Source organism: Colletotrichum godetiae (genome assembly GCF_030913485.1).
Source record: "Colletotrichum godetiae strain CBS 193.32 chromosome Unknown BDP55scaffold_12, whole genome shotgun sequence".
Lineage (NCBI taxonomy): Eukaryota > Fungi > Ascomycota > Sordariomycetes > Glomerellales > Glomerellaceae > Colletotrichum > Colletotrichum godetiae.
The window spans coordinates 580,726-603,672 of NW_026851260.1; the positions used below are offsets into that span (position 1 = coordinate 580,726).

Here is a 22,947-nt window from a genome sequence, read left to right on the forward strand (position 1 = left end):
AACATGTGGTATCTAAAAGCACCCTCCCAATAAACGCCGAGCTTCCCACCCTCCCCTCGCTGTATATCCAATACCAGGCACGGTGGTCATCTACATCTTCGCCCTCCCGACCTTTTGCGCAACCTCATCCAGCATCTTATTCACCATATCCCGATGCGCCCCCTCCATCTGCCCCTTGACAAGCGGCATCAACATCCGACTCGTCTCCACCCTCGTCGTCTCAACGAGATCATAATCCCCCTCCACGTACCCTTCCAACTTGCCCCCGTGCTCGCCGCGCCACCTCTCCTCTGGCCTAGGCACGACAAGCCACTCGGACCAGACCCGCACGCCGCCCGGCGCCTCGGCGCGGGACCGCAGGCCGTTGGGGATATTTTGCAGCACGGCGGGAAAGCTGATTTCCTTCTTGACGCCGGGGACGACGGTGACTTTTTCGTAGATTTTGTAGCATGCGAGGCGGGAGCCGTCTTCGAGAAAGTGGGCGTCCGAGACGACGGAGTCGAGGGGCACGGGGACCTTTTCGTAGCGCGTTACGAGGGGTTGGTGACGGATTACGGGGGATTGCGATTGCAGGGTTTCGATGACGGCTTCTGGGGGAGGATGCTGGGGAGGGGGATGCGAATCGTGAGGTTGTGGTGGGCTGGCATCTTTTTTCCTTTTCTATCTTTTTTTATTTTTGGTGGTGTAGATGATTATTTGTCTTGATGGTCGGTATCGGTGTCGGGCGTTCGGAGGTCCCGTTGGTGGTGGTACACCCCCGGAGGTTCGATGACGATGACGGTGTGCGGGGCCGTGTGCGACGGAGTGTTCTCTTCCGAAGGGGAGTTTATAGGACAACTCCGTTGGACAGCGGGAGCTGGTGAACGGTCGGCTGAGAAATGATTGAAAAGTAGCTATGCAGACAGGCAAAAGAAAAAAGTTGCACAAAGGTGGCAATGTCGTCTGTCGTGCGCCTCAAGAAGACCGGTATCTCAGTCAGCTTGCTTCCCTGTCTGGTTCAGGATCAGCAAGGATTGGCTTTGGGTTCGCGTCTTTTCTCTTGTCTGTCTCGAGGGACGTGGCGGAACGGGAGGAGATTAAAACCTTGTCCTCTACAATAAACCACGTTTTCCTTCCGCGGAGCAGACAGAAAGAAAGGTAAGGATTCAAGGGATAGATGATTAGTCGTGCGAGAGAGAGAGAGAGTGAGGGGGGGCGAGCGGCAGGACGTCTTTTGTTTCGTCTGATGGTCTGTTCCCACACGGGGTGCGGTGGGCTGTCCCGACTTTCCCACCACGGACATGGAGAATTGGGAAGAAAAAAAAGAGGGATGGATGGATGGATAGATGGATGCACTAACATCTGATGCCGAAATCTGTCTGTGTGGAGAGGCTGAAGGCTGAAGCAAACAGGCAAATAAATCCTCCCAACAAGAAACGACGTCACCCGAAGGATTGGAACCGCTGAAAAGGTTAGCAAACACGGATGGCAGCTTTGCCGAATCTAGCAAGCTAGTGCAGGGAATAGCAAGCAAGCAAGCTCCAGGAATGCTCCAAGGATCGGCTGGTATTGGGCCTATTGGCCAGTAGAGCTTCACGTGAGATTTTGAGGCTTGTCTGAGCCTGCTGACGCTCGTAGCAAAATAGTAAGCATATGCCGTATTCGTAGGTAGTTCGTAGCCTGACAATAGACAAGGACCAACTCCTTTTAGGGCTGGATTGGGTTTTCCTGCTGCGGTTTTGATACCAATGACACTCTGATGTTGAAGGACGGGAGAAAGCTGAAACGGGTGGTGATACTATTATTAACCCCTGGCGAAGGAGCCAGTGCCTCGGAATGAGTTGCTTGTATCCCGTATGTTGTGGGAGCTCCAGTTGAGGCACGACCCTCCCGGGATTTAAAGAGAAGCCGACCTTGGACCCTGAATACAGATAAGCCTTCGCTTGTTGGGTTCCATTGTGGCTGATGCTCAGTACTGATACCCCTCCGCATGGAGCGGCGCATTGCATTCTCACCGTGAGGTTGTCTGCAACTTACAAACGCAACTGAAAACGCGGGGTTGGCAACGACCACTTAAGAAGACGAAATCATGCCCACCTATGATGAATTCGTGGAGGAAATCTTCTACTTTCCTAGTTTTCTCCAGGGTGATGACGAATTTGATGTCGCCGAAGACCGAAGCACTTACCGCGATACGGCAAACTGGTGTCTCTTTGGTGAGATCATCACAGTCAAAACCATTCCCCGTCTAACCCTGGTCTGTCGCGATAAAAAGGACTGGATATTCCACGTCCGTTTTGATTTAGATGGCGATGCGCAGGTTGAACGCCGTAGATTCATGCCTGGACACACCGTTGCAGTCTTGAACACCATAGCCAAGAGATTCTTGGATGGGACTTATTGGATGGAAGGCGTTTATGTGAAGAAGTTGGAAAACTGTCGGGTCAGTCCTATACTTTCGCTTATCGTCTTGTTCAAGGGCGGCTTATGACAGATTTGTTTGCATTAGGACTTCCCAATGGAACTGAGTGAACTTTTCCAAATGAATACAGAACTCGTCAAGTATACTGATGGAATTGACAAGCAAAAAGACACTCGGCCGTGTGGAGCCTGTGGCAAGGAAGGACAGGAACTCAAGAAATGTGGCGGCTGCGGCTATTACTACTATTGTGATGCGGTACGTTATTGTCGAGATGCAATTTCCATGCAAATGCTGACGAGCTGCAGGCATGCCAGAAGACGGCTTGGAAGCGCAAGAACCACAAGAACGAGTGCAAGGTCCTTAAGGATCCCAACATGAAGATGCTGCTGAATCTCAAAGCCGCCACCGAACCTCTCCGGTTCACAAACTGATCTCGAAGCCGGAGGTTGGAGGAGGACAACGCGGGACAACCGGTTGCAGGCCGTTCGGTAGCTCATCCACGGTGGTAACAACGGTGGCGATACTTCGACTGGTGTCGAAATGTCCGCTTGTCCTAGAGAACGATTTTCTTTGACTGCCTCAAATCAACGTCACGCGACCTGAGACATGGCCGAAGAAGGAACATGCAGTTTTATCGAGCTTCCGTGGGCAGATATTTGATGCAAGTCCTCGGCTTCGCTGGACAAATTCGCATCTGAGGGGGAAATCGTAGCTGATGCTCTGATGGATGCTGATACAGCCGAAGACCATCCTTTAACTTGAATTCGGAGGCGTTCATTCACTCGTAGGAGACTCGTCAAGAAGAAGAATAGTTCCACGGCAGTACTTTGAACATTCGTACTGTACCGCGAGCGTAGTTCAGCCGATGACTCAATAGCCATCACCGAGGGAAACAAAGTGCCTTTGGCAACTCGCACTCCAAGTCTTGATTCCGAAAGCATCGACAGGGTTCTGGACCAGAACGAGTCGCATCTGCAGCTAAGCAAGTCAGTAATATTGCATTTTGCTGCGTTGTCTTCTCCATTGACCCATAGTTTCAACCTGACCAAAGGCCATGGATGACGGTCGTCGTCCCGGTGGTCAACTGTGGCCAGCTCAGGTCTGACCGCCAGAAGAAGCCGCGAGGTGCTCGTAGTCCGTCCCAAAGGGTCTACACCGTATGACACCTGCGTGTCAGTCGATAGATGCTGGAGAATTAGCCGGCAGGCCATGAGGGAGAGGCAATATTCTGTTGTATTCATGCCTGACGCCGTTCCTCAAGCAGTGTCCATTGTGCTTTGTTATCGTCACACAAGCGCATTGTTTCCTCTGGGTCTCTGCCTGAGTTATGCCGGGTACCCCGAACTGACACAATACTTGTTTAGTGTTGAGGCTGTCTCGCCCGTCTTCGACTCTTCCGTCATTGACGTTGACACCGGAGACGGGCGACGGGAATCTGCGGCATTCCGGGAGGCCCAAAGCCTACGGATACCCGCAGAGATGATATTTCAGCGTGGCTGGTTGGTGCGAAGTTCGCCCAGAAGTGGGTTGAGAAGTTGAAGCGGTGAGGGAGCCGCCATACCGCTTTTGGCGACACTCGTGGGATGAGTGGATAGAGATGCGCCATGCGATGATGGAGGTGGGACGCGTGTAGACGAAATGATCCAGTAGATAGATGCAGTCGCATCTCCTCAGACAGGGCCAGACTTGGGATGTGCATGAAGGGCATGTTAGCTCCCGATGCGCAGCGCAGCGCAGCGCAGCGCCCCAGCCCAGTGGCCGGGCCTGCGAGCACACCCGTCGAGATGCAAGCTGCTGGCGGCCCTGGCGCTGGTTCGACGATGACTGGACACCCATCTGCCATCGTACAGATGCCAGATGGGGTCCTCATGTGCTTGAAAGGTACGAATACCAGGCCTAGGAGAGGTCGTTCCATGCTAATTGGTGCATGGCTGCCCAGCCGGTAATGTATCGATACCTCACGGCCTGGTGCGTCGCTGCATCGATGCTAGAGCCTAGCAGGCTGGCCGAGCCGTTGTCCGCATGGCAACGTCTCGTTGTGAGTGACGGCGGCTTCTCCCTTTTCTTCCCTGACTTTGAGTTCGTCCCGCTTGCGTCACGACGGCGGTCCAGACAGGAGGGAAGGGGTCTGGATGTGGTAAGTTGGCGTGGGAACCGAATGATGATGGACATGGTGACATGGTATTGCCGCTTTTTTCGCTTTCCCCCGCGAGCTTGATGGGCCTGTATTCCATGCTTTGCCCTTCAGATGCAGATGCATACTGCGCAGGCCGCGCCTGCCTGTCATCAATAAATTCAGTGGCATGGCTGCATACTCCGTACTCCGTACCCTCTCTCCAATGCCCAATCCCGTATGCCGTAGGTCGTAGGAAATGGGTAATAAGGGAGTTGAGAACTTGAGTCTCAATGGTCCCCTTGCTTGGCGGGGTTGGTGTTAATTTGGAGGTACATGAGCAACCGGGGCGAGTGGCTGGAGGGCCATGTACCTCCGCGAGTGAGCGGTTTAGGCGATAGACCTCTGACCAGCAACCAGGCCGTACGGAAATGACTGGGAGAATTCGAGCAAGTGACAGACAGACTGGTGTACAGAGAGTCAACTACAAGGGCGCTCGGGTGTTACCGGATAAGGGTTTGTTCTGACGGGGACTGTTTGATACACATGAATTTGGATCAGGCAGAAACTCGGAGTTGGATGTGACAGTCGAGCTGGAAGAAATTTCTCTGTGGGTTGGAGCGGTGGGTGTTGTTGAAGTCGTGTGGTTGACAGCGGCGCGTCATCGTGAATAGCATGGAAGATGGCAGTTTCGAGAAGGAAACTAACATGTGGCAGCAGCGAAGACCCAAGCGGGAAAAGGCCGGTGGTGGTGGTGGTGGTGAGTTTTTTCGTAGTAGGGAAGAGGGATCAAGAGAGCCAACGCAGGAAGGCGTAGGGTCCTTGGGTCGAGCTGTTAGTCTAGGAACCCGAGTCCAGAAAGAGCTGTTTACTAACATGTTTTGTCAACTAGGTACGATACCTTACTATTTATTGCCTTATTATGGAGTACTCCAAGGCTGGAAAGTTGCTCGCTCCATTGTTTATTTGCGCTTGTCTGTGCGAAGATTGGGATGCAATTCTACGCAAGAGCTAAGGACTACCTACCTTGGAAAGAGAAAGAGGGAAAGTGACGATATCGGTGGATGGGGTGGAAGGGCGCTTAGGTAAGGAACTACTGTGGAAGGTATCGTTGTATCCCGCGTGAGGATGCACCTGCCTGGTGCTAAGCTGGTGGCGGCAAGGGCGTTTTACCTCGGGGCCGGTGCCTTCTGTACGGTTCTTCCTCCCTCATTACCCTCATTACCCTCATTACCCATCTATCTCCCTTGCGGCCTTTGCCTTGGTAACTTCTCAACTTCTGTTCAACCTGCTTCCGCTGCTTGTTCAAAAGGGAATGGAAACAAGACACACCTGATATCCAGAACCTGCTGACCTCGTGGTTACCTAACACTCTAGGTCCGCCCTCGTGGCTCCCGCATCGCATACTAAGACTTACCTATTGTGTACGGAGTATGGTCAAAGAGAGAGTACTGCCCAGATACCTACATAGGTGCCCACTTGAAGCAGACGGCACCCTGGAGAAATGGCATCACCTGGGCGGCAGGCTGAAGAGGAGGGAGGGGTCATGGTGGTGTGAATTGAGTCAAACGACTCCGACGTGCAGGGGGTGCCGTCTCTCGAGACAGTCCATATCACACTAACTCGGCCAATGAAGCGCCGAAGCCGCCCATCATAACCGACCACACTGCCAGGGATCACCACCTTTTTGCAGACACCCAGAGTAAAGTACCTTGAAGTTGTACTGTCGGTGGGTGGGTTGCTGCGCTTGTGCGGCTTGCCGTGACACCTCCTCCCCCATCTGGGCTAAGCACCCAAGGTACCCATCATGGGCCATGCCGTTGTTCGGGATCTATCGCCATGTACATCACACACGCGCACACCCACACGCACACACACACACACACACACATACGGAGCGGGCCAGGAGATGAAAAAGGCGGCGAGCAATGGGGGCCGGAACACCACCAGAGTCCAGACAGACGGAGGAGTAACGACGGGGAGACTGAGGCTGGATGCGATGAAAAGCCATGCGGGAGGGTCCTGATAGCATGGTTGATGGATGATGGATGGGACATGGCTGGGCGGATGGATCGCATAGGCGTGCATACAGCATCAATATCCATAATTATTCTTCCGTCCTGCCTTACCTTTACCTCGCTTTCTCTTTACCTCACATAAGGTACCGAGTACTGACTCTGTATTTCTCTGTCTGCAGACTCTCTCTACCTTGCCTTGCCCTTGTATTCCTCATTCGGTTTGTTGACTCTTGTCTTGCCTTACTTCTTGTGTACATCTCCCCCTGTATACAAGGCGTTCGCCGCCGCTTATGTTTCTCCAACTTGTTTCTACTATTCTTGCGTCGTCGTCCGTGTGTTGCACGACAGGGCGAAACTTCTGAACAAGCTGCTGAAGAAGAGGGCAGAGAAGGCGTACAGTAAGGTAACATATTGTATACTAATTGCATAGTAGGCAAGCGTGTTATTCGTACACAAAAACACATCCCGTCGGTCAATTGCCTCAACGTCAGGCTGGCCGGGCCCAGGCTCGACAATAGCACAACGACGTCTTACTCACACCACCATCCGAAGCGCATCTCCGAACAAGTACGGAATACTTTGCCCAGCTCACGAGTCGGAACCAAGCAAAGCACGACCTCGAGGATATCACCAATCCCGGCTGCAGGCTGTGGCCTTTGTTGCCTGCCTCCTGCAAGATATCTGGCGGTCTGCAACCACATCCATCCGCCTATTCGCCTTCGCCGCGACGATCTTGCGTCAACGCGCCGACCCATTGGCTCCCTGTGAAGGAAGTGGCTTGTAAGAAATGATTTTTTTTCTCTCTCACTCTGTTCTCCTTTTATGCCGGGTCACATCCAGCGTTCCTATTGCTCGTTTCTTGCATGCGGCCGATTCGACCTCACCTCCTCTCGGGAGAGTCATCTTGGTAGAAAAAGGAGTGATAGGAACGGCTTGAAATTCGTGGTCAAATACAATAATGAAGCAGGCAAATTGACCTCGTTCTCAGGACAGCTCCAACCCAGGACTATTCCCTCGGCGATCAGACGCGACGGCGGCGACTTTCTCAAGCTGCGAGCCTGTGATACCAAGAGCTACATCCCTGCTATCGCTTCGACTTGGTCCGTTATCGTCCAATTCTCCGGCAACTCTGAGCAGGGGACCAGGAACATACCTGTAGCCAAAGGCGGGAGAACAAGAAGAACAAGAAGAAACAGGCGAGTGTATTTTCTCTCCCTGCCCTGCCATATCTTATCCGTCCACTGGTCCCTCTTCTTCCCTGCCCCCAATTCACCTTACCCTTCATCACCCCCAGATCCCAGGTCCCTTGCGCCGCCCGCCGCGTAGCGCAAAGTGCTCCGTCTCTTCTGCGGCCACTTGAGCCGACCATCCCACTTCCCAACCTGCGCAGTTACATCTTCCCACTATCTTCGTAGTCCCCGGAGTTTTTTTTCTTTTTCTTCCCTACTGACTTGCACCACCTGTCTCAGTTCGCCTCGGTCGTACGAAAACATAGTCTAAAGATTTATATCTGCAGGCGATTTCCTCCCACATCCTGTTCAACTCTCCTTTCATCGACCCGCCCCCTCCTCTCTCGCCAACGCGAACCCGCTTTGCTTTCCCGCTTTACTGCGTACAACGAATGCTACGACCACGACGACTACGACAAAAAATCACGAGCGACACCCGATATACCATATTCAGCTGTTTCTCTCCTCCGAACCGATTCAGCTTCCATGATTCTCACACCAAACTGTAGCAATACGAGCTCAACTTCTCAACATGGCTGCGGCCGCGGTTTCCACGTTCTCGCCATTACGGTGGCCAGAAGGCGCATACCGATGGGCATCAACCCAACAATCGACGACTGGCTGGGCTGAGGAAGATGTGCGCATCCGCTTGCGCATGATCGCCTGCGCCTGGGAATCCGCTTCGCACAATGCTCAGGTACGACCCGAGACTTTTTCGTCTGCCGTCATGGTTTTCTCCAATTCCTATCTACTCTGGAATTTTGTGCGCGCCGGCGCCGTTCCAGCCTGGACGCCTCAGCGCTCGTCCCAAGTCTAACGGCTTACCGTTCGCTGCCATGGCTGGTCCGGAAAGCTTTTGGACGGAGTCGGGGGACGTGAGGGGCATGACGCCGTCTCACCCCCCCATTCCACTAACACATGCCTTCAGACGAACCTCTGAGCTAATCTGATCCGCTGACATCCCTAGATTTCATCCCATCGTCGACAACCCCTCAAAACCACATACAACATATCAACTCCGTTGAAAGCACCAGAATGCGGCCCGCGATGGTTGCGACGATTTGACTCGCCCTCTGAACCGTCTGAGTCGTTCGAGCAAGTCATGGACCCGACGAACACCGGCGGTTTTGCAAGTCGACGACCATCGGACTTTTCCTTCTTCACCCAACCGCAAACATCAAACACAGAACAGCGACAACGACGTAACGGCGACGCTATATTCAGTGACCCCACACGCGACTTTCTCATCGACTTCGGTTCCGAGGAAGGATTCATGCAAGCAGCAAAGAAGAAGAAGAAGGCGGCGCCAGCCAAGGCGCCGGCTGCCAACAACAATAACGATGACGACGGCGCGAAGAAAGAGGACGAAGGTGCTGGCGATGGAGGCGATCAGGGCGGTGACGCAGGCAACGACGGCGGAGCTGCGGGCGATGGCGATGGGGGCGACAAAGAGACACCACCTCCGGCAGACGATCCGCCCCCGGAAGATGACTGGGGCTTCTCAACCACGAAATCCAAGAAGAAGGGCAAAAAGGCCGATGAACCGGCACCTGATTCCTTCGATGAAATCAAATTGGACGACATAGGCACTGGCAACGGATCGCTAGACATCAATTTCGGCACAACGGAACCCAAAAAGTCAGGGGGGTTTGGTTGGGGATTGGGGGCATCAAATTGGACAACATCAGGCACGGGACTAGGGAACACGTGGGATTGGTCTGGCGCTAACAAAAATGCAGCCACGAGTACGCCAGCAGAGGCAAAGGAAGACGTCGATTCGAATCCATGGGGCGCCAAAAGCGGGAAGGCCAAGAAGAAAAGCACGACGCTCGGGTTTTCCTTTGGGGACGATACGCCAGCTGACCCGGAACCGGCACCCGACCCGCCGCAGGAAGAAGAGAAAAAAGATGACCCGTGGGGCTTCGGTACTACGACTTCCAAGAAAGACAAGAAGAAGAAGAAGACCAACATCTGGGATGCGGTCGAAGAGGAGAAGGCTCCTGAACCAGTCAAGGAGGAGACACCTGCAGACGACGGATGGGGTTCGTGGGGTGTTACCACCAAGAAAGGGAAGAAGGAACCAGATCCGCCTAAAGAAGAGGCAAAAGATGACATCTGGGATACCTGGGGACTTGGTAAGAAGAAGGGGAAGAAGGAGGAGCCGGCGCCTGAACCAGTCCTTGAGCTAGCGCCCGATCCGCCAGCTGCCCAAGAGGATCCTTGGAGTTGGGGAACATCATCGGGAAAGAAGAAGAAAAAAGGCATCGTCGACCTTGAACCCGAGGCCCCCCCGGTGGTGGAACCAGAGCCGGAACCCACACCAGCGCCAGAGCCGGAACCGGAGCCCGTTGACCCTTTCGCAGGCATGACCAATTCACAGAAGAAGAAAAAGAAGAAGGAGATGGCTGCCGCCGCTCTGGCCGCTGAGGCTGAAGCAGCTAAAGCCGCCGAAGCTGCTGCTGCTGCCGAAGCAGAGGCCGCTGCCGCCGCCGAAGCGGAAGAGGCTGCTCGCAAGGAAGAGGAGGAACGAATAGCAAAAGAGGCTGAAGAAAAAGCAGCTAAAGAAGCAGCAGAAGCCGAAGAAGCGGCGAAAGCAGCGGAAGCCGCCAAAGCAGCAGCTGCTGCGGACGACTTTGGTGGATGGGGTCTCTCAACTAAGACCAGCAAGAAGAAGAAGAAGGGCAAAGCTGAGCCTGAGCCCGAGCCAATTCCTCCTCCGCCACCTCCAGTCCCTGAACCAGAACCAGAGCCAGAGAAGAAGGACGACCCTTGGGGCTTCGGTACCATGACGTCCAAAAAGGACAAGAAAAAGAAGAAGGGCCTTCTTGCCGAACCTGAACCTCCCAAGGAACCGGATCCGGAACCCGAGCCGGAGCCAGTACTGGAGCCAGAGCCTGAACCGGAGAAGCCAGCAGAAGATGACCTTTGGGCCAGTATAATGGGAACCTCCAAAAAGGATAAGAAGAAGAAGAAGGGCAAGACTGCCGATCCCGAGCCGGAACCCATTCCTGAACCTGCGCCCGAACCTCCCGCTGCTGATCCAGAGCCGGAACCACCGGCGGAAGACGACTGGGCAAGCTTCGGCCTTTCCAAGAAGGATAAAAAGAAGAAAAAGGGCAAATTGGCGGATCCCGAACCCGAACCCGAAACTGTACCAGAACCTATCCCTGATCACTTAGCCGAGGAAGCGGAACCGGAACCTGAAAAGAAGGATGACGACGACTTCTGGGCCGCTGCTACTTCGAAGAAGGACAAAAAGAAGAAGAAGGAGGCCGAAGCTGAAAAGTCCAAAGACGACTCTTGGGGCATCTGGGGTCTTTCTTCTAAGAAAGACAAAGACAAAGACAAGGACAAGGAGAAGGAGAAGGAGAAGGAAAAAAAGAAGAAGAGCAAGGAGGCCGACAAGGAAGCCGACGAACCGAAGACTGAAGTTGTCGAAGAGGATGACTGGGCCGGTTTGAGCAAGTCGGACAAGAAGAAGAAAAAGAAGGACGCCATGGCCTTGGTTGAGTTTGGCGGGGAGGACGAGCCTACCCCTGCCGAGGAAGCTCTTCCGGCCGCGCCAGACATTGCGGACCCCCTGGAAAGCGGCGGTTTCTTCAGCTCATGGAACATCGGCGGTAAGAAAGACAAGAAGAAGAAGGGAGCCGACGCCGACGAAGGCGCTTCTATGAAGCCTGATGCAATCGAGGAGCCCACAGATGATTTCTGGGGAACCTCTTCTTCCAAGAAGAAAAAGGACAAATCCAAGAACGAGCCCATTGAAGTCATGGACGAGGAGCCCAACGTGGATTCCGTACAACCGGATTCCGTCGAGGAGACCAAAGACCAAGCTGACGACGATGACTGGGCCGGCTGGGGATCCTCCAAGAAGAAGTCTAAGAACCGTAAGGACATACTCGCCGACCCTCCACCGGAAGCTCCCACCCCTCCCTCATTGGATATGGCTGAGCCTGTAGCAGAAGCAGAACCTGAGAAAGAGAAATCCAGCTTTTGGGGAGACATGACCTCTTCCAAGTCCAAATCCAAGGATAAGGATAAAGACAAGGAAAAGGAGAAGTCAAAGAAAGAGCCCAAGCTGAGCGAGAAGGAGCTCAAGAAGCTCGAGAAAGAAAAGAAGAAGGCTGAGAAGGAAGAAGCAGCGCGCATAGCCCAGGAAGAAGAGGAGGCAGCTGCCGCCGCCGCAGAGGCTGCAGCCAAGGAAGAAGAAGAACGCCTTGCTCTAGAAGCAGAGGAGGCGGCGGCAGCGGAGGCAGCTGAGGCGGCCGAGAAGGCACGAATCGAGGAAGAGGAGGCTGCAAAGATTGCGGACGAGGAGGAGCAATTCGCTGCCTTGGAGGCCAAGAAGCTTAAGAAGGGCAAGTTGACCAAGAAGGACCAAGGCGTTTACGACACTCTCAAGGCATCGATCGACGAGCGTGCTGCTGCATCCCAAGCTGTTGCGGATGCCGAAGCAGCCGCCGCTGCCGAAGCTGAGGAAGCGGCTCGCATTGAGGAGGAAGAGCGACTCGCTAAGGAAGCCGAAGAAGCTGCTGCCTTGGAAGCCGAGGAGCAGGCGGCACGTGAGCGAGAGGAAGCCGAAGCAGCGGAAAAGAAGGCGAAGAAAAGCTCCAAGTCGGAGAAGGAGTCCAAGTCCAAATCCAAAGAAGAAAAGAAGAAGGAGAAGGAGAAGGAGAAGGAGAAAGAGAAGGAAAAGAAGGAGAAGAAGGATAAGAAGGACAAGAAGAGCAAGGACAAGGAAAAGGAGAAGGAAGAGGAACCCGAACCGGAGCCGGAGCCGGAACCAGTTGACGACAAGGAGGATGAGCTGGCCGATATCGAGTTGACCGAGGACCAGATTGAGGAGCTTCTGGCCGATCCCGAGCCTGTGGAATCTGCTCCTTCTCCGCCACCCCCGGCGCCGGAACCGAAGCCATCCAACGATGCCTTTAGTTTTTGGGGCATTGGCACTAAGAAGTCTAAGAAAGGTAGGTTGCCTCAGGCTCGCAGCCAATCTCCCTTCACATCACCACACCACCAAGTCTCACCCAGCCTATTGGAAACAAAACGCCTCAATGGGCGTCACCTGAGATTACACTGCTGACTCATCTCCGCATAGCAGAAGGTGCGAATCTCGGCTGGAATGACACGACCACCTCATCCGCCACAAACAACGATGCCCTGTCCTGGATGCAACCGTCTACGGCTCGTAAGGGCAAAGGAAGCAAGATTACTGACAGATTAAAAGCGTTCGAACCGATCCCGTCGCCAGAAGACGAACCTGAGCCCGTCGAAGAGGAGCCTGCCCCTGAGGAGCCAGCACCAGAGGAACCAGTCCCGGAGGACCCTCCACCAGAGGACCCGGAACCTGCACCACCACCACCTCCCCCAGTCGTCTTGTCGAAGGAAGAGAGAAAGCGACTGAAGAAGGAGAAGAAGCGTGCTGCCGAAGCTGCACCCGCGCCGCCGCCTCCACCGCCTCCTCCTGTTATCGAGGAGCCACCGTTAGTCGACGTTGAGGAACCAGCTGACGAGAACAAGTCTTCGGAGCCGCCTGGAGCTTTCCCTGCCGAAGAGGACGAGAACGAGATCATCGAAGTGATTGAAATGCCAGTGGAGAAGAAGAAAAAGAAGAGTAAGAAGAACAGAGATAGGGACATACTCGCTGAGGACGTCCCTCCTCCACCAGCTCCACCACCTCCTCCGGCCGTACCTGAAGCTCCTGAAGATCCCGTGCCTGAGGAGGAACCCGTCGCTGAGGAAGAGCCCATCTCACCTCCTCCTGAGCCGAAGTCAAGCAAGAGAGACCGGGCCAAGATCAATCGAGAAGGTTCCTCGTGGGGTATGTGGTCTGCTTCACCTCGCGAGAAGGAGAGAGACCGAGATCGCGACCGCGACCGTGACCGCGATAGAGAGCGGAAATCCAAGTCAAAATCCGAAAGACGTGACAAGAAACACGCTTACGGCGACGAGGAAAAAGTCAAGACTTCCTCCAAGGGCTCAAGTTCCGGCAAGGGCGACCGTGCCGCGCAAGACGTTGAGACACCAGCACGGCCGAAACTCATGTCAATGTTCAGCACCCCGCCCATTTCACGGACGACCTCCACCCGGGACCGGCGACACAGACCGTCCCGTCGCCATTCGGTCGACGCGAGCGGATTGGTATCCCCACCTCCTGAGGAAGCTCCTCCACCTCCGATGTCCTCCAAAGCCGCCAAGGTCCTCGGCGTCGACAAGTCAAGCAGCAGACGCCGTAAGCGCGACCATATTGTTGATGAAGACATTGTCATGGTCGGTGCCAATGGAGATGGTGAGGACATTAGTCCTCCCAAGTCGTCACGTCGACGATCTAGATACGGCAAAGACGACGACCTTGTCATGGTCGACCCCGACGGCCCTTCCGAGCCACCACCAATGAAACGCACCAGTTCGAGTGCCAAGAAGGGCCTGGGAGGCTTGTTTAGTGGCCTTAGAACGCCCAAGACGGAGCGTCCGGACCCATTGCGAAGACGACACACCTATGCGACCGACGATGAGACCAGACGCGAACGCCGTCAGCGATCTCACGCCGACGCAGACGAAGTTGACCCCGCAGCGATGACCGACATGGACCAAGAGGCTCGCCGCGCTGCTCGCCGTGCTCGTCGGGCAGCCAGAGATGCCGAGGCGGCTGAGGCCGAGGTTGTCGAGCCAGACCCCGAAGAGGCACGTCGTGCCGCCAAGGAAGAGGCTCGGCGGGAGCGCCGCCGCAGAAGAGACGAAGAAGATGCCGAAGCACGGAAGCAGCAGGATAAGGAGCTGAGACGTGCAGAACGGCGCGCGGCTCGCTCTCGCGGACACCGAGACCAACGTGAGGAAGAGGAACGGAGAATGGCCGAAGATAGAGAGGCCGAGCGTTCCGAAAGGCGAAGAGCTAGGAAGGAGCGTGAAGCCGCCGCGGCAGCGGAGGCTGATGCGGATGCTAGACGCGCAGCGCGGGAAGAACGCAGACGAGCCCGCGAGGTCCGCGATCGCGAAGCGGCGCCGCCGCCTCCGATAGACGAAGAAGAGGCTCGTAGAGCCAGAAAGGAAGCCAGACGTGCTGCGCGTGCCGCGGCCGAAGGGACCGACGCGGAAGAAATGTATCATCACCGCTCCAGCCGCAAAACCCGGGAGTCCGGGGACGAAGGCATGCATTCCTCGCGACACCGCTACAGACGCAATGAGGAAGCCAAGCCGGCGTGGCCCCACTCGGGAACTTCATCCTGGGTCAAGGAACACACCGACGCCGGCCCACCTCCGGATGACGGTGGACAACAGACGGATGCTGTCCCTCAAACCGAAGACGAGGCTCGTCGCGAACGGCGCGACCGCCGCCGTAGAGCCAGATACGAGGATGGCGCCACTGCCGACGAGGCCGACGATCGCCGCCGCAGAGCCCGTCGTGAAGAGCGCGAGCGTCGGTACGGCGGTAGTGGAGATGCCGGAGGCGGCGGTGGCGGCTCCGAGGGGAGCGACGAGCGGCGTCGGCAGGCCATGTTCTCTGACGCGACGGCTACGCCGCGGAGTAGTTGGTGGAGAAAGCTGACCGGTTGAAAGAATCTACGACAAAAGATGATGTGTATGAATGGATGTCAGCAAAGCGTTGTGCGATTTTCTTTCTTTTTCATTCTTCCCCCCACCCCCCCTCCCTTTGTAGGATGGGACATACCACGTATGTTGTGACTCTTGTTTGAGAATGATGTTGTTTTGCTATATGAAGTAAAGAAAAACCCTTCTACGATATGTTTGACATATACCCCCTTCTTCAAAATACGCATACCATGTTCTTTTTGCTGCAATACCATTTCTGTTTGATTTCATGTAACCCATCGCGCCTCTGGATGGCGAATCAGCAATTTCACGGAGAGAAGGGAGATGTCTTGAACACGGACACGAATAGCATAGCATAGGCAGCATAGCATAGCACACAAAACACAAACATCCTTTATGGGCCCCCTCAAAGCATCGAAATGAGAAGCGGATGTTCAGACAGCAAAAAGAATCTATGCCCCTACTTTGAACCCAGCCAGCACATGCGTACTATCCCCAAATGGATCGTGATACTTTCCGTACAGCACTGACATGCTAGACGGGGAGCCTGAAGGCGGGCATCATAAAGCCCCCGAAGCCCTACAACGCGGAGGCGGACGTCCATCCGAGCGAAGACGTCCATCTCGGCCAAACTCTACGCGTCTGTTCGCCGGGAACCCAAGATGCCCCTCCTGTATGCACGGAAGATCGGAGCTGCTGTCATAGCGTCGGAAGCAAGACCACAATAAGCCAGCGGCAGAGAACGGGCAAAAACGGTGCTCGCTCACACGAATCGGGAGGCCTCTTGAATCATTATACGGAACTAGGTATTACTATATGGTAGGTACTATGGACAAAGGTAGATGTTAAGTATATCTGAACGCCCAATGGTTTATTCACAGCCCCGATATGAGCGTCAAAACTCCCCTAGGCTCTTTGAGATGCCTGCCTTCTGAGAAGAAAATAGAGATCTCTTTAGGTCGGGCAGCAGGTCGAATGAGTAAATAAGGAAAAGAGGGTGCTGGTCGCTTAGCGCAAACCAGTCAATTTCAGCAGATCATGCTGATGGAAGTAGGCACGAACACGTTTGCCATAGAAATCTAGGTGTCATTAGCTCGCTGCTTCATACGCTGTGACAGATAGGCAACCTACACATCGGAATACTCGAGGCGCAAACAACGACCTGGATGCTAGCAATGGCCATCATGGTAGGCTTAATACCACCCGCGATGATCCAGTCGTACGCACTGTATGTAAGACCAAAACTGAAGATGTTCTTGAAGATAATCATGATAGTGAAGCCCTCGATGGCCAGGTCACGGTAGGCATCGACAATGTACAAGGAGCTGGCCACAGCCCCAATGACCATACCAGCGACCTCAAAGCCGAAGAATATAAGCGGAATGCTGTAGTGGTACTCCCTAGCGGAAAGCCCAGCAGATGTAATGCCGAACCCGTAGAGACCAATAGAACCGATGATGAACATGGGAAGTACCATGACAATGCGAAACTCAGGTTCGTAGATGCCATTATTGCGACGGGTCAAGAACTTGGCGCTCCAGTCGGAGAACGCACCAGCGATGATGAAGCCGACGAGCGCTCCGACAAAAGCACCGACATAGGCGTACCCAGCGTTGACTTCATTCCAATAGTAAGGAGGTCCCAAGAAGAGAGCCGCAACAATGACACCGATGAAGACAGTCCAACCGATCATGGTGCCTTGAATCAGACATCCCCACAGAAAGGCGGGCTGTACGAAGAGCGGAAAGGGGCGAAGAAGCAATTTCCAATAGTGCTCATCCGTTTTGCGGCCATCGAATAAGGCCAGCGACTGGACGAATGTCTTCTTTGGAATTTGAGCTCCCGCTCCTCGGACAGCCTCCAGGCCTGAACCATACGGCGCTGAGGTGGGGTTCAGTTTCTCGTGGTCGCTGGACCTGCTGCCCGGGCCGTCGACAAAAGACGCCTTGTTGTCAGTGAGTTCGATGGAATCTGCGACCATATCCGTGTTGAGCGCAGTGTCCCGACGGTAGGCCGTCTCAGGGCAGAGGAAGAACACGGCGGGGAGGCACACGGCGCAAAAGATGGCTTCCAAGTAAAACGTCCACCACCATCCAATGCTGTGAGTGATCTTGCCCACAACGATGGGGGTGAAGAAGGCGCCGCCGAAGACTGCCAAGTTCGTAAAGGCCATCCGGGAGCCGCGCTGGTGGACAAAGTACAGGTCGCCGACGGCGGCATTTACGAGTGTCTCGAATGGAGTACAGCCGATGCCTTGGACAAGGCGAGCACCAAGCAGCGAGTTGTAGCTCGTGCCAACAGAGCCTGCCCACGCGGACGAGGCGACGAGAATGCATATTCCGAGAATAAAGAGATGGCGCTTGCCCCATACACGCGCAGAAGGCACAAAGAAGATGGCTGCGGCACCAACTCCGAGAAGGAAGTATCCGGTGAGAAGAGCGATGCGGGTGAAACTAGTACGGAATAGGAGGGCAATGGTAACGGTATTCGCCGCAAGGATAGGGCCGAGCGCGGTCGCGAAGATGGCGGTTATGGAGAGGACAAAGGTGATGAGGTCTCGCTTCCAAAGGGGCCAGTTCAGGGGATCGTTGGGATCATCGGATGGTTGAGGAACCTGGTGGATGTATTGTCAGCTGGCGCGCGCAGACTCCGTCGCAGAAGCTATCCCGTCGGCTGCTCACCAGAATGATGGGCACATCACCGCTCGCGTCGACTTTCAGTCCGTGATGAGTATCGGTCGCAGTCTGGGGACGGTTTGGATCATCGAAGTAGCGCGTCGTCCCTGGAGTTTTGACGGTCGTCAGCAATTGGGATGACAGGAGGACAATGCGGGCAGAGCGTTGAGAAGAATCCGCGCGGGGAGAAGGGCGCGCGGGCACGACAACTTACCTGGCACATGGTCCAAGGCTTTGGACTCGAGAACGCCGAGACCCATGATAGGAGAGTGTTGGGAGTTCCAGATGCTTGTGTTAGCAGCGTGGACGTCGCAGGTTCTACGACATGATAAGGCTGAAGAGAAGTAGAGCCAGGCACAACCGAGTCGATATGGCGTAGGGCGGTTGTCGTAGTAGTCGGGAAGAAGAACCTGGAGAGAGGGACCCGGTGAAGTGACCTCGTTCGAGAAAAAAAAGGCTAACCGTTCTAGGTTTCCGTGTTCCTCTCTCTCCTCATCTCCTTGCCTCCTTCCCCCAGCTATGGTGTGACCTTGAACATTGGTGTGGAGCCACCCATGAAGGAGGTATCTTTTCTAGCTTCCCTGGCCGGCACTTTGCTGTCGTCTTCGGCAGGTGCGGGCTTGGGGGTGCTAGGATACGACGCAGGGGTGCCCAGTCATACTTGCCCAATTTTTGTGGCTCATTAAACCTTAAATAAAGAGCTTGTCGGATGCTGTGGATGCAGTTCAAGTGAGTCTCGGCCGGGTTACCCTACAATTGGACAGGGTAGAGTATGCTTAGGTAGTCTTACTTGGGAACTGAACATAGCAAAGTAAGAAAACCCTCCGGGTCCTGTCAACTCCATATGAACCCAACGCACTGGACGGGGGATCCTCTCTCTCTCTCTCTCGCCGAAACGGCCGGGTAACGAGTGGTTGGCCGGTCTGACCAGGTGGTCCCAATGAGGACAAGGAAGAAAAAAAAACGCCAAAACGGTAAACGAACTAGCATAGTAAAGCTTCGTCGTCACCAGGTTGGTGTCCAATTTTACACGAGTTTCTTTAACGATTACTGGTCAGGAAGCACATACTCTATGTACTTTGCGCAGAAACTCAAACGCAAATTCGCCGTCCAAATTGAGAGAAAAGAGAGCGTAGAAGAAAGCTTCCACTTCAAACCAACCTTGACTACCTCATCTCAACATGTGAAGCAGCCGTTTTTGCCAGGCTGATCTTCTTTCTACAGTTTACCTTTTTCGCGTCACCACGACCCCGAAAAAGAGGTTGTCGTCACGTATACGTATCGCTGCTTTGTCCTCCTCCTCCTCCGTCATCCTTTGGACCCACGACCGTGCCCCGTCGCAAAATGATGATTTTTAGCACAGTCCTACCAGGACGAGCTTATCTCCGAAGACGTGCAGTGCAGCCTATCCAGATCTAGACAAGTACGGATCCCAACCAGCACTTGTGGAGGGGCTGTGTTCGTGAGAGCCAAGCTTTCACTCGTTGCAGGGATGAAGGTCCGATCTGAAAGCCCCCTCGACCAAGCTACTGTAGCCGCCAACTACCTACCAAAGCCTCGGACTTTGATCTAGAACCAGACTTCGTCGCGACCAGATGGCACGTCCAACTCCACGGTCCGGGAGAACGGGTCGCACATTTCTTCGGCTCAATCCACTTTGACACTAGACTGATCCCGTCGGACCGCAGGACTGTAGGCCTTCTGACAGTCAAGTGACTGCTTGTTGAGAAGACAAGAAGAGATCCTCAAATTTCTGCCAAGTCGGTCGATGCGTCTTGTTTCATTCCTCTTTCGGCACTTCTAGTGCAGACTCATAAACGCCCCCCATCCTTCAAAATGGCTCCGAATCCTCTTGATGACTCTCGGAAAGTTTCTTGACTTTGCAAACAAGGCAAGTCGGCGTGCTTTTGTTCTTTGTCAATGTTCCGGGAACCAGAGCAGCAACTTGTCTTCTTGATCATGCATCAGCAACCCAAACTTTGTCTCTTCGGGTTTGGCGACAAATCACAATCATCTCAGGGTGGTTTACAAGCAGTCTGAAGCACAGAAAACTTGGCACACCGGGCCGATTTGGCCATCGTTGACGGCTTCTAGCGAACCGTAATATCCCGAGCGATGAATGACGAGTTTAGTCGCTCTTTCTGTCAGAGAAATATGGGATTGCGAGTAGGCACTTGACGACTTCAAGAACAAAGTTCTCAAATCGGGAGTTGCACAAGTTTGTTGACTCTTCAACTGCAGTCTGCTACAGTCTGCAGGTCGCAGGCTCGAACTTCGTACGCAGTTCTTGACTTCTTTCCGCATTGCAGAAAGAGTCAGAAATTTAGAAGGAGAGACTCGGGCAAGCGACTAGACCCAAATTTTCTCGCACGTCAGAGATGGAAACTGCGAAGTCAACGGCGATTGGGAAGTTACCGTTTATGGGCTATGGCTAACACGCAACTCTGTTATGCGTCGCCGCTGCACAAATCACACCGCAACTACAAATACGCTCGTAGCAAATGTATGCCGAAAACAGCACGACCCCAGAAATCCGAGGATTTACGACGATACTGGCACCGGCATTCGGTTTCCTACAGCTTGTGGGTCTCTCTGACCGCTTTGTTTGTTGCTATCGAAGCGAAGCGAAGCGGATTCGGTAGGCGGACGGCAATGGCATGAATCGCACGATCTCGAATTGTGGTCGACTGGAGACTCGATTCTCGGAATCTTGCAGCTTCTAGATAATTTTGTCAAATTTGGGTCACCAGAACGGACGCTTGCAAACGGGCAACATTGAACAAACGAAAGATTCAGGTTAACACAGGAAATTATCACTGGCCACCCGAGTCGAACACACATGCGCTCTCGATTCTCGGTTCTCGAATATACGGCTACCTAGCTACTTGATCCTCAGAAACAGAAGGAAATTTAAAAACAGACAGCTTGACAGCTGCAGAGGCGTGGTTGGAGTAGTGGTTAACTCGTTGCCCTCCCATCATCGGCAAAAGGCAGAAAGTAAGTCAATATCTCTCCCAAGAAGGAATTTCGCTGACGAAACAGCACTGGTTCGAACCCGGTGCCGCGCATCAACAATTTTTTCTTTGCCATATCTCTTATGCATTCACACCGATTATCGATTTTCTTTATCTTAAGAGCCTATGTGTTAAATGTTCTGTCAAAGCGGATCCTTTGCATCCTCAAGGACGAGGTGTAGGCCCAACGCATTCGTGGAATCCTTCATTCCTCCGGTACAATCAGTGAGTAAATACTAGGCTACTAATGTCGCATACCAAAGCTTTAAATATTAATCAGATAGGTATCTAGCTTGGGAACTAGACTGCGGGCGAAATCGACTCCACGACACTACATAAGGTGCGACGAAACCTGGATGGAAGCTCCGGCTAGTGCTCAACCGGCGACGGTATACAATTTGGTGTCAAAGCCATAGTTTCAGTCGATTGGCCACTACAGATCTGTGACGACTATATTTTTCCTATACTTTGCTCTGCTGCTCTATGCATAGGGAGGTATGCGGTCGACGACGGTCCAGGCTGTTGAGCTATGGCAGATCGCGCAGTGGCAAAATGCGAAAATCGTACGATGGCGTTCAACGACCGAGCGGCCGACCGAAGCCCGTCAACTACCTAGCACGAAACCCGCCTAGAAACCAACTTTCTACAGTTGTAACGACCTATAAACGAGTGTGTCGGATAGCCGGGTCCAAGGTTGGTGGTTATGAGAGCGTTCTGTCGCATTGGCGACATGTCGCTGTCTTGACCTGATGAGGCGTCCAGAACCTTTGATTCTTCCTCGGAGGCGCAATTGGCGTTCAAACCCGGCATTTCCAGGCGCATTGTGCAAATCTGAAACCAGGGAGACGCGCAAAAGAATGGGAAGCCCTTTTTTGCAAGTTCGCAGATACATTTGTAGCTACTGGAAGAACTTTGTGCCCTCGATGGCGTCTGCAAGACATTTCGGCCACCGCTAAGTGGGCAGCTGGCGCAGAAGACTTCCCCTTTCAGGAATGTGCTACTTTTACTATCCGTTAGTATTGTTTCCCAGATATCCTGAAGCCTAGCGCGCGGTTGGATTAACAGAGCAGTAGGTTTCGTCGCGATCAATCCTGCGGTCAACATACACGCGATACGATGCCGATAATCTGCTCATCGAGCGGTCAGGAAGCGAATTGACCTTCCAAAAAATGCTCGAATTTTGATCATCAAGACAAAATACGTGTGCGACGCGATTGTCCGATCCAAAAATGCTTTCGCCTTCATTCCGACGCAAGCGGAAAACCGGCCACCAGGAACGACGTCCAAACGACAAACACCCGGGTGATTCGTACACCTTCGACATCATCCTGGCGTGCACCTGATTAGCGTTGGAGAAGAAAAAAAAAGTTCACTGCCCCCGGCGCTGAACTGGGGGCTAAGTCTCTTGGTGCTCATACGGAATCGAACTCGAACTCGTAGCCTGTCGTGGAGTAGGCTGTGGGCGTTGTTGATTATTGACCTTTAACCGCTCCACCAACCAGCCAGTTTGACCCGGCCCTCGACCTAGAGGGCGCCTGCTGGCTGGTGACAGGAATGGGATTGAGGGGTATATGAAGGCTTCCTGGGTATTCAGGCGAGGTGGAGAAGAGTATTCAGAAAGTGTGTACTCCATCACGAGGGTCGTTTGGAGGCTTCATAGAGCACGCCAGTCTTGCGAGATTTGCGCTCCTTCTACGCGCCAATTACGAATCAACGTCACACCAACCTCTCAATGCCTCGGTATCGAAGGCCTCTATGCCCCAGAGTATCACGACAAGAACGACAGATCACGATCCCCGGTCACGAGTCGCTAGTGCGCAGGTTCGGGGATTTTTGAGCTACGTTCATATCGAGGAAGCTGAGTGCGTCAATGCGTACAGATAACCTCGTCAGTCTGATAATTGACATACGTTCAATACACGAGGAAAAGGGCGATTTTCGGGGAA

At 53.8% G+C, this 22,947-nt stretch overlaps 4 protein-coding genes and 1 non-coding gene across 5 annotated transcripts; 3 read left to right on the forward strand and 2 right to left on the reverse strand.

Moving 5' to 3' along the window:
- Positions 1–90: 90 nt before the first annotated feature.
- BDP55DRAFT_726666 (uncharacterized protein) lies at positions 91–1,936 on the reverse strand (the record flags this gene model as incomplete). Its single annotated transcript, XM_060579176.1, has 2 exons — positions 91–647; positions 1,909–1,936. The coding sequence occupies 2 exons, from the start codon at positions 1,934–1,936 to the stop codon at positions 91–93; spliced, it is 585 nt and encodes a 194-aa protein (XP_060431990.1).
- Positions 1,937–2,068: 132 nt separating this feature from the next.
- BDP55DRAFT_726667 (uncharacterized protein) lies at positions 2,069–2,832 on the forward strand (the record flags this gene model as incomplete). Its single annotated transcript, XM_060579177.1, has 3 exons — positions 2,069–2,422; positions 2,489–2,656; positions 2,707–2,832. 3 exons carry the CDS (start codon positions 2,069–2,071, stop codon positions 2,830–2,832), a joined length of 648 nt encoding a protein of 215 aa, XP_060431991.1.
- Positions 2,833–8,293: 5,461 nt separating this feature from the next.
- On the forward strand, positions 8,294–15,315 carry BDP55DRAFT_629897 (uncharacterized protein; the record flags this gene model as incomplete). Its single annotated transcript, XM_060572082.1, has 3 exons — positions 8,294–8,458; positions 8,729–12,728; positions 12,860–15,315. The coding sequence occupies 3 exons, from the start codon at positions 8,294–8,296 to the stop codon at positions 15,313–15,315; spliced, it is 6,621 nt and encodes a 2,206-aa protein (XP_060431992.1).
- A 641-nt stretch (positions 15,316–15,956) lies between these two features.
- Positions 15,957–18,658, reverse strand: BDP55DRAFT_657500 (major facilitator superfamily transporter). The gene is made up of 4 exons (XM_060574414.1): positions 18,202–18,658; positions 17,994–18,094; positions 16,444–17,926; positions 15,957–16,391 (listed from the first exon to the last, which is right to left on the reverse strand). The coding sequence occupies exons 1-4, from the start codon at positions 18,245–18,247 to the stop codon at positions 16,321–16,323; spliced, it is 1,701 nt and encodes a 566-aa protein (XP_060431993.1). The 5' UTR covers positions 18,248–18,658; the 3' UTR covers positions 15,957–16,320.
- A 2,269-nt stretch (positions 18,659–20,927) lies between these two features.
- Positions 20,928–21,055, forward strand: BDP55DRAFT_t112. The gene has a single exon. It is a non-coding gene; the product is annotated as a tRNA-Gly (tRNA).
- Positions 21,056–22,947: the final 1,892 nt, after the last annotated feature.